The 11,166-nt window shown below is 41.0% G+C and overlaps 1 protein-coding gene across 1 annotated transcript; it reads right to left on the reverse strand.

The window, feature by feature from the left end:
- Positions 1–3,912: 3,912 nt before the first annotated feature.
- LOC135510014 (polymeric immunoglobulin receptor-like) lies at positions 3,913–10,789 on the reverse strand. The gene is made up of 9 exons (XM_064930822.1): positions 10,650–10,789; positions 7,807–8,127; positions 7,059–7,394; positions 6,535–6,601; positions 5,382–5,470; positions 5,188–5,228; positions 4,729–4,797; positions 4,415–4,486; positions 3,913–4,231 (listed from the first exon to the last, which is right to left on the reverse strand). The coding sequence occupies exons 1-9, from the start codon at positions 10,705–10,707 to the stop codon at positions 4,130–4,132; spliced, it is 1,155 nt and encodes a 384-aa protein (XP_064786894.1). The 5' UTR covers positions 10,708–10,789; the 3' UTR covers positions 3,913–4,129.
- Positions 10,790–11,166: the final 377 nt, after the last annotated feature.

An 11,166-nucleotide genomic window follows, 5' to 3' on the forward strand; every position in this document is an offset into this window, starting at 1 on the left:
TGGACCTAGTTTTGTCACATGGAATAAATGTTGTGGATCTTAATGTTTTTCCTCATAATCCTGGACTATCGTACCATCATTTTATTACGTTTGCAATTGCAACAAATAATCTGCTCAGACCCCAACCAAGGAACATCAAAAGACGTGCTATAAATTCACAGACAACACAAAGATTCCTTGATGTCCTTCCAGATTCCCTCTGTCTACCCAATGACGCCAGAGGACAAAAATCAGTTAACCACCTAACTGAGGAACTCAATTTAACCTTGCGCAATACCCTAGATGCAGTTGCACCCCTAAAAACTAAAAACATTTCTCATAAGAAACTAGCTCCCTGGTACACAGAAAATACCCAGCTCTGAAGCAAGCTTCCAGAAAATTGCAACAGAAATGGCGCCACACCAAACTGGAAGTCTTCCGTCTAGCTTGGAAAGACAGTACCGTGCAGTACCGAAGAGCCCTTACTGCTGCTCGATCATCCTATTTTTCTAACTTAATTGAGGAAAATAAGAACAATCCGAAATTCCTTTTTGATACTGTCGCAAAGCTAACTAAAAAGCAGCATTCCCCAAGAGAGGATGACTTTCACTTTAGCAGTGATAAATTCATGAACTTCTTTGAGGAAAAAATTATGATTATTAGAAAGCAAATTACAGACTCCTTTTTAAATCTGCGTATCCTTCAAAGCTCAGCTGTCCTGAGTCTGCACAACTCTGCCAGAACCTAGGATCAAGAGAGACGCTCAAGTGTTTTAGTACTATATCTCTTGACACAATGATGAAAATAATCATGGCCTCTAAACCTTCAAGCTGCATACTGGACCCTATTCCAACTAAACTACTGAAAGAGCTGCTTCCTGTGCTTGGCCCTCCTATGTTGAACATAATAAACGGCTCTCTATCCACCGGATGTGTACCAAACTCACTAAAAGTGGCAGCAATAAAGCCTCTCTTGAAAAAGCCAAACCTTGACCCAGAAAATATAAAAAACTATCGGCCTATATCGAATCTTCCATTCCTCTCAAAAATTTTAGAAAAGGCTGTTACGCAGCAACTCACTGCCTTCCTGAAGACAAACAATGTATACGAAATGCTTCAGTCTGGTTTTAGACCCCATCATAGCACTGAGACGGCACTTGTGAAGGTGGTAAATGACATTTTAATGGCATCGGACCGAGGCTCTGCATCTGTCCTCGTGCTCCTAGACCTTAGTGCTGCTTTTGATACCATCGATCACCACATTCTTTTGGAGCGATTGGAAACCCAAATTGGTCTACACGGACAAGTTCTGGCCTGGTTTAGATCTTATCTGTCGGAAAGATATCAGTTTGTCTCTGTGAATGGTTTGTCCTCTGACAAATCAACTGTAAATTTCGGTGTTCCTCAAGGTTCCGTTTTAGGACCACTATTGTTTTCACTATATATTTTACCTCTTGGGGATGTTATTCGAAAACATAATGTTAACTTTCACTGCTATGCGGATGACACACAGCTGTACATTTCAATGAAACATGGTGAAGCCCCAAACTTGCCTTGCTAGAAGCATGTGTTTCAAACATAAGGAAGTGGATGGCTGCAAACTTTCTACTATTAAACTCGGACAAAACAGAGATGCTTGTTCTAGGTCCCAAGAAACAAAGAGATCTTCTGTTGAATCTGACAATTAATCTTAATGGTTGTACAGTCGTCTCAAATAAAACTGTGAAGGACCTCGGCGTTACTCTGGACCCTGATCTCTCTTTTGAAGAACATGTCAAGACCATTTCAAGGACAGCTTTTTTCCATCTACGTAACATTGCAAAAATCAGAAACTTTCTGTCCAAAAATGATGCAGAAAAATTCATCCATGCTTTTGTCACTTCTAGGTTAGACTACTGCAATGCTCTACTTTCCGGCTACCCGGATAAAGCACTAAATAAACTTCAGTTAGTGCTAAATACGGCTGCTAGAATCCTGACTAGAACCACATTTTTTTGATCATATTACTCCAGTGCTAGCCTCCCTACACTGGCTTCCTGTCAAAGCAAGGGCTGATTTCAAGGTTTTACTGCTAACCTACAAAGCATTACATGGGCTTGCTCCTACCTATCTCTCTGATTTGGTCCTGCCGTACATACCTACACGTACGCTACGGTCACAAGACGCAGGCCTCCTAATTGTCCCTAGAATTTCTAAGCAAACAGCTGGAGGCAGGGCTTTCTCCTATAGAGCTCCAGTTTTATGGAACGGTCTGCCTACCCATGTCAGAGACGCAAACTCGGTCTCAACCTTTAAGTCTTTACTGAAGACTCATCTCTTCAGTGGGTCATATGATTGAGTGTAGTCTGGCCCAGGAGTGGGAAGGTGAACGAAAAGGCTCTGGAGCAACGAACCACCCTTGCTGTCTCTGCCTGGCCGGTTCCCCTCTTTCCACTGGGATTCTCTGCCTCTAACCCTATTACAGGGGCTGAGTCACTGGCTTACTGGGGCTCTCTCATGCCGTCCCTGGAAGGGGTGCGTCACCTGAGTGGGTTGATTCACTGTTGTGGTCATCCTGTCTGGGTTGGCGCCCCCCCCTTGGGTTGTGCCATGGCGGAGATCTTTGCGGGCTATACTCAGCTTTGTCTCAGGATGGTAAGTTGGTGGTTGAAGATATCCCTCTAGTGGTGTGGGGGCTGTGCTTTGGCAAAGTGGGTGGGGTTATATCCTTCCTGTTTGGCCCTGTCCAGGGGGGTCCTCGGATGGGGCCACAGTGTCTCCTGACCCCTCCTGTCTCAGCCTCCAGTATTTATGCTGCAGTAGTTTATGTGTCGGGGGGCTGGGGTGTCCTGTGTGAATCTAAGTGTGCGTTCTCTAATTCTCTCCTTCTCTCTCTCTTTCTCTCTCTCGGAGTACCTGAGCCCTAGGACCATGAACCCCAGGACTACCTGACATGATGACTCCTTGCTGTCTCCAGTCCACCTGGCCGTGCTGCTGCTCCAGTTTCAACTGTTCTGCCTTATTATTATTCGACCATGCTGGTAATTTATGAACATTTGAACATCTTGGCCATGTTCTGTTATAATCTCCACCCGGCACAGACGGAAGAGGACTGGCCACCCCACATATGCTCTCTCTAATTCTCTTTCTTTCTCTCTCTCTCGGAGGACCTGAGCCCTAGGACCATGCCCCAGGACTACCTGACATGATGACTCCTTGCTGTCCCTAGTCCACCTGGCCGTGCTGCTGCTCCAGTTTCAACTGTTCTGCCTTATTATTATTCGACCATGCTGGTCATTTATGAACATTTGAACATCTTGGTCATGTTCTGTTATAATCTCTACCCGGCACAGCCAGAAGAGGACTGGCCACCCCACATAGCCTGGTTCCTCTCTAGGTTTCTTCCTAGGTTTTGGCCTTTCTAGGGAGTTTTTCCTAACCCACGTGCTTCTACACCTGCATTGCTTGCTGTTTGGGGTTTTAGGCTGGGTTTCTGTACAGCACTTTGAGATATCAGCTGATGTACGAAGGGCTATATAAATAAATTTGATTTGATTTGATGTAGGACCTGAGTTCGAGGCTGGGGCCGACAGGTAAACAAAATGAGGTACCATGTTATTGAAGCAGTCTAGGGGGCATCAGCTGTGTAGCCGAGTGATCATAGGGTCAAAAGAGCAGCAATAGGTGAGTCAGGGTGCCGCTCGGTAGTCGGGACAAAGGCGTTAGCTAACAGTAGCCACTCGTTTGCAGCTAGCTAGCGGCAATGATCTGGAGTAATGATTCGGTGTAATAATCCAGAGCGGCAGGAATCCAGTGATATTTGTTTTTGTGATATTTGCTTTTGTTTGGGTCCTAATGCCCCCTCAGCTGCAGATAGCAACAATTGCATTTAATGGGCTAGTTTTGACACAAGGCTCTTATTCTATATTTATATGAAGAATAAAAAATAAATATATTTATTTGATATCCTTTATTGAAAAACACATGTACAGTTAAGTGTCAACATGGGCAGTTTATTACAAGTACAAGACGTTCAGTCTATAAAATATGCAGATTAACAAGATAGAACAATAAAGTAATGAGGACAAAGGGTTGGGGCAGGTGACAAATAAAACAACTTTATATGTTACTCAATCTGGAGACTTTTGTTCTGATGCCCTAGTTCACTGAGATCATCCAGTATTTCCCCCAACATCTTGTCTGGTTCTTTGCGACCTACTGTATCTCTGGTGTTGGGCCACTGTGCTGTAGACCACATCATCTGGTTCTGCTGCCTGTAAGAGAGGAGGAAAATAAACACACACACACACGCGCGAATAACTTAGTCAAATCATCAACACAGTAGAGCAGCTTTTTATGTATGTGCCAATCCAAGTTCTGCTTTTCTGCTTTTCAAGACAGAAAACGTTTTCTATAAGACTAGCTGTGGTTATGCGTTTATTTAGTTGAATGTTTACCCTTTGTGCTGTCCTGTGCTGCATAGGAATCACAGTGCTGTAAAAGTCACCATGTCTCTCAGGGTTTAGGTCCTGTGGGATGGAGGAGAGAGAGCAACATGATCACATGAACTCAGTGAGAGACAGACAATGTTAACTTTCACTTTGAGTTGGGTTGGAGTGGGTTGGGTTGAGTTTGAGGTGGGTTAAGTTGGTTTGCAGAGGGTTTAGGTTGGTTTGGAGGGGGTTGGGTTGAGTTTGAGGTGGGTTAAGTTGGTTTGCAGAGGGTTTAGGTTGAGTCAAAGAGGGGTTGGGTCAAAGGGGTTTGGTTTAACCTGTTTTGCTGTTCCTCTGATGTGACTCACAGTACTGTAGGTAATGTCCTTCTCAGAGTCAGCAGGCTGCTGAAGGAATGAAACACAAACCTTGTTAACGTTTAACAGTTTTACAATACGCCATAGAAGGATGTTGTACCTCATGCATAGTGACATGAATTAGAAAATGTTTTGATGTTTCATTTTTCTCCAATGTTAACACCAAATGTGTTATTGTTCAAGTGTCAGTAGTTGTGGTGAGTGATTTGAGGAAGTCCGTTCTGGTCAAAGATGTACACTTTGTGCAGGACTAAACAAAACAATTAAATGATCTTTGAACTCTTTATTTTTAATACTACACATAAGCGATCGGGTTGATTTAAAATGCTTGTTATGACTAACTACTTACCAAAGAGAGCCCTAGAATATCAAGAAGTGAAAGGAACAGATGTGTGAGAAGATAACATGATCATAGCTTACTACTGTGGTGTTTGGTGGTTGGTCCTTTGCCTTCTTGTCCTCTGAAATAAACAAAAGAGCATGTTGGTACTAATGATCTTTCATGTCAAACCTTTAATTTGTAGAAGCAACAACGCTTCTTTATTTATAATATTCTGCAAATAATATTAGTCATAAACGTTATACATTTTAAATATAATTTAAAAAATACTTACTATGTTTTCTCATCATCTTCAATGTGACCAATGTAACAGCTATCAACACCACCAACAGGCTCAGAGGAATGAACAGGACTTCCAGAAAACTGGAATATGAAATCACATTGAATATATAGATAACCATGGTGGTAAATGCTTAAGCAAGAACATTTAAGGAAAATGTTTCATTTTGTATAATTTTTCTTTATCTGAAAATGAAACAGACAGATAGTTTTGTAATGTGGGGAACTACAGTTATTATTGTTAACCCAGACACTGGTCTCTGGTTTGATCAGCCTTGCTAGTCACAGGTGTCTCCACCAAGGTTATTATAGTTTTGTGTTTTGATTTATATTTCTATTGGTTTTAATATTTTTATTTGAAATTCAGTTTAGTTTCAGGAAGTTTTACTATTTACTATTTTTATTTAGTTTAATGTTGATAAAAACATTCATATTTCGTTTTTTATATGATTTAGTTTCATTTGTAGCTTTAGTGTTAGGGATAGAATGTAGCCAATGCATGGGAGGTTAGGAGACATTTATGTATAGTGTTGTGGTTTTTGGGGATGTCACTTTTCTTGCAACAGTGGGGAAGTAATGCACAAGGTGATGGGACAGGTCATAGGTTAGATTGGATTTAAAGGTAGACTCAGCGAGATGATGTAGCTGCACAAAGTAAACAGTAGTAGCGTGTCAATAGCCACAACAACCAGATATGTTGAAGTGCGAGGCTAAACTTCTCTGTTTGTTGACCAATGCAACAATTTAGTGGGGGAACGCGGCCGATATCTGCGTTGCTGCTGGTGGCAACAACATCTCGCTGAGTATACCTTTAAATGAAAGTCAGTCTCAATGTTACCCGTCAGATTCAGAAGCTATAAAACAACATTAAAAATACAGTTACATTTTGTGCCCCAAAACAAAAACTGAACATAATCATAATGGTTTCTATTATATTTTAGTTCGCTTTGGAGTCAAAGAAAATAGTTTCAGCATAGAATACATTTTTCAAACAGGTGTTTATTATTTTATTTCAGAAGATCACTAAATAGTTTCTTCATTATTCGTTTGTATTTACTATAATAACCTTATCCCCAACACCCTTACACTATCAACAACTATTTGGATGACTGTAAAAGTGTTGGAAATAGTGAAGAATGAATACTGACCTCTGGTGCTTCTCATCTGTGTTCTCGTTAGTTACAACATTGTCCCTGTTTGTAACAGAAGGGGAAACTGTGGGAGGAGAAGTGTTAGACTTAGCACTGGTTAGTGACGCTTGGTGAGTGGATGAAGCTTGTGTTGCTGTGAGAGGCAGAAATGATTAAGTAGCTTCAATAAACTGACTGTTGTATCATTAACATTGATATTATTAAAACCAGGCCATTGTGATGTTGATTGAAACTAATCACTATCATCCTTCTTATTTAATATGTGACATGCATTGAAATCCAATTCTTAGAATTTTCAGTATTAATGCCAAATATAAGTGGTCGATATGATGAAAAGTTGAATAAACAATGTTCATTTTCTTAATGATATTTAACATGAATGACCGGATAAACTCAAGAGAATGTGTTGTCCAGAGATTTCCACTTTGTTTCAGAAAAGGCCTTTCAATGTTCCTTAATAACAACACTGGATGAATAAAAAGAGAATCAGACTTGGTTATATGAGATTGCTCTGTACTTACTTGTGGTGGTGCTCTGTGTTGTGGTTGGTTGACTGACAGTGATATGAACAGGCATCTGTAGTTTTCCCTTTTTGCACCAGTACCAGCCAGTGTTCTCCATCATCAATCCACTCATAGTCACCATTAAGACATAACCGTTGGTGGTTCGGCTCTGCTCCTGCACTAACTTCACAAATGTTCCATCTAAAACTCCAGAAAGTCCCACAGCCACACAAGAGCCTCCCATCTTGCACCACCACCCTGTGCTTCCTTGTGAACTATAGTAACAGAGCACAGTGACACTCCCTCCTACAACTCCAGTCATCTGTTGTTGGTCCACATAGAGTTCTGGAGTACCTGAACACAATGATAGAGGCTGTGATTGGATGAGTCTGACAAAGAATACACCAATATATATATAGGCTACTACCTAGCCACTACCTAGTAAGTTGAAACACTGCTTCAGTCACTGATAGTATGTACAATAAATGTCAACTAGAGCATACAGTGTGTTTGATGATGAAACAGCAACTTGTGATTCTATCAAACACATAGTCTGTTCTGACCCAGGAGGTGCACATTGATGTTTGTAATCTTCCAGAATAATATCCTCTATGGATTTAATTTGGTGAAAATATGTATGACTGCTTTGTAGAGGGAATAGTAACACACTCATCAACAGAACAATTATGGTTCATTACTTTATGAGATATTACTGAGCACTACTGTTAATTCTGCATTAATGGACACAGCAGTGTTTGGATCTCACCTGGAGGAACTGATATCTGCAATCTAGCCCCATCATCTGCCTCCTTCCTCTCCACAATACACCAGTAATAATCAGAATCACTAGGACTAAGACTTGTCATGGTCACAGTGAAGACTCGCTGGTTGATGTCATCAGAGATTGAGGTCTTTCTGCTGGTCTTTTGATGGTCAGTGCGTACTACAGTAGAGCAACCTAACCAATTATATCCCCTGCACCAGTATTTCACATCGTTTCTATATCTCTGATTATAGAGACATGGGATGGTGATGGAGCCTCCCCGCTTTATAGACACATGACTCAATGTGGACACACTCTGTTCATCTGTAGACACAACAACAGAGAACACATTTAATTATTTACATTTTATCCAGCTGCTCATAAGTCCCATCAGATGATCAACCAAACAATTTGACATACAGTGAGGCAAAAAAGTATTTAGTCAGCGACCAATTGTGCAAGTTCTCCCACTTAAAAATATGAGAGAGGCCTGTAATTTTCATCAAAGGTACACGTCAACTATGACAGACAAAATGAGAAAGAAAATCCAGAAAATCACATTGCAGGATTTTTAATGCATTTATTTGCAAATTATGGTGGAAAATAAGTATTTGGTCACCTACAAACAAGCAAGATTTCTGGCTCTCACAGACCTGTAACTTCTTCTTTAAGAGGCTCCTCTGTCCTCCACTCGTTACCTGTATTAATGGCACCTGTTTGAACTTGTTATCAGTATAAAAGACACCTGTCCACTATCTCAAAAAGTCACACTCCAAACTCCACTATGGCCAAGACCAAAGAGCTGTCAAAGGACACCAGAAACAAAATTGTAGACCTGCACCAGGCTGGGAAGACTGAATCTGCAATAGGTAAGCAGCTTGGTTTGAAGAAATCAACTGTGGGAGCAATTATTAGGAAATGGAAGACATACAAGACCACTGATAATCTCCCTCGATCTGGGGCTCCACGCAAGATCTCACCCCGTGGGGTCAAAATGATCACAAGAACGGTGAGCAAAAATCCCAGAACCACGCGGGGGGACCTAGTGAATGACCTGCAGAGAGCGGGGACCAAAGTAACAAAGCCTACCATCAGTAACACACTACGCCGTCAGGGACTCAAATCCTGCAGTGCCAGACGTGTTCCCCTGCTTAAGCCAGTACATGTCCAGGCCCGTCTGAAGTTTGCTAGAGAGCATTTGGATGATCCAGAAGAAGATTGGGAGAATGTCATGTGGTCAGATGAAACCCAAATATAACTTTTTCGTAAAAACTCAACTCGTCGTGTTTGGAGGACAAAGAATGCTGAGTTGCATCCAAAGAACATCAAACCTACTGTGAAGCATGGGGGTGGAAACATCATGCTTTGGGGCTGTTTTTCCGCAAAGGGACCAGGACGACTGATCCGTGTAAAGGAAAGAATGAATGGGGCCATGCATCGTGGGATTTTGAGTGGAAACCTCCTTCCATCAGCAAGGGCATTGAAGATGAAACATGGCTGGGTCTTTCAGCATGACAATGATCCCAAACACACAGCCCGGGCAACGAAGGAGTGGCTTCGTAAGAGGCATTTCAAGGTCCTGGAGTGGCCTAGCCAGTCTCCAGATCTCAACCATATAGAAAATCTTTGGAGGGAGTTGAAAGTCTGTGTTGCCCAGCAACAGCCCCAAAACATCACTGCTCTAGAGGAGATCTGCATGGAGGAATGGGCCAAAATACCAGCAACAGTGTGTGAAAACCTTGTGAAGACTTACAGAAAGCGTTTGACCTCTGTCATTGCCAACAAAGGGTATATAACAAAGTATTGAGATAAACTTTTGTTATTGACCAAATACTTATTTTCCACCATAATTTGCAAATAAATTCATAAAAAATCCTACAATGTGATTTTCTGGTTATTCTTTTCTCATTTTGTCTGTCATAGTTGAAGTCTACCTATGATGAAAATTACAGGCCTCTCTCATCTTTTTAAGTGGGAGAACTTGCACAATTGGTGGCTGACTAAATACTTTTTTGCCCCACTGTAATTCTTGAAGTTGTGAATTTCGTTGAAAAATTTGGCAAACTGTGGTTGTAACACCACGTGTTTGTGACAACAGACAGTAATTGATACATGTAAGTGCTGATGTTGTCATGCCAAAGTCCAGCCATGAGTACAGAGGCCGCAATTAAAGTAGCTTTGACATGGAAATTACTACACCACTAAACTATGGAGACAATCTATGGTTTCAATTAACATTTCTGTTTAATACATTTGTATATAGTAAAACATTTGACTGAAATGTTCTTGATATCTACTGTAGTACATTGAATCCCACAAAAATGTTTGTGCAAAATAAGTTTCAAGCACATTTGTTAAAATTGATATTGATAATAATATGTTAGTTCTCTTTTACTTGAAGTCTTACTTAAATGTGTTTCGCAACAACTAGAAATGTAGAACTGTTGAAAGGTATAACTGTTTCACAAGATAAATCATTAAAAACAGCACCCATCAATCACAAATTGTAACCTTTATTTTACTTGGCAAGTCAGATAAGAACAAATTCTTATTTACAATGACGGCGTAGGAACAGTGGGTAAACTGCCTTGTTCAGGGGGAGAACAACAGATATTTAACTTGTCAGCTCAGGGATTTGATCTAGCAACCTTTCAGTTACTGGCCCAACACTCTAACCACTAGTCCACCTGCCACCCTAATACTGAAATCCATAATGTGACCACAATGTTTATGGGCAAAGTAGACAGAACATTACAAGTGTTATGACTTTCAGCATGTTTTCACTGATTGACTTGGAGGAACTAAGCCTAATAATATCAAACAACTAAAGGTCTTCGCTCACTTACCTGAGACTCCGGTGAGGAAGAAAAGGATGCGCAGGACAAGGAGGAGATGTGGAGCCATGAATGGATGAGAGAGAACGTCTCTGGTAGTATTTATGTTTGTATGGGCAAACTTCTGTGTCAGTGACCAAGGCACCCAGGCAACTTCCTTATCCACATAGACATCACTTCTTCAACTCTCTTGTTTTAAAGACATAATGCAACCAGTGCCCTGTGCAAGACCTTGTGTGTTCACTGATGTTGAACAGTTGAAAACCTGACCAAGGCTGAAATGGTCAAAATGTTGTAAATTGTCTGCTAATACGTACAGTATGCTTGTTTATATGATGATTGTTTGTAGTTTATTCCCCGTCCTCAATACACTGATAATCTAATGTATTAACTCCTGAGTCCTGTGTTCGTCTGTTCCTGTCTGATAGTAATGAGGTGCAAATGCAGCCTTCACTGGTGTTACTGCTAAGAAGAACCTGTCAATCCATATTCTCACAGATCTTTATTAATGGTGTATGTCATATTGCTT

Source organism: Oncorhynchus masou, chromosome 23 (assembly GCF_036934945.1).
Source record: "Oncorhynchus masou masou isolate Uvic2021 chromosome 23, UVic_Omas_1.1, whole genome shotgun sequence".
Lineage (NCBI taxonomy): Eukaryota > Metazoa > Chordata > Actinopteri > Salmoniformes > Salmonidae > Oncorhynchus > Oncorhynchus masou.

Excerpts from the sequence above, each read along its gene's own strand:
- LOC135510014 (XM_064930822.1), bottom strand. The coding sequence starts at position 10,707 with ATGGCTCCACATCTCCTCCTTGTCCTGCGCATCCTTTTCTTCCTCACC. Across the intron at positions 6,602-7,058 it reads AACACAGAGCACCACCACAA|TTTCCCCTTCTGTTACAAAC; the intron begins GTAAGTACAGAG and ends CTCCTCCCACAG. Across the intron at positions 4,487-4,728 it reads TCAGAGGAACAGCAAAACAG|GACCTAAACCCTGAGAGACA; the intron begins GTTAAACCAAAC and ends TCCATCCCACAG.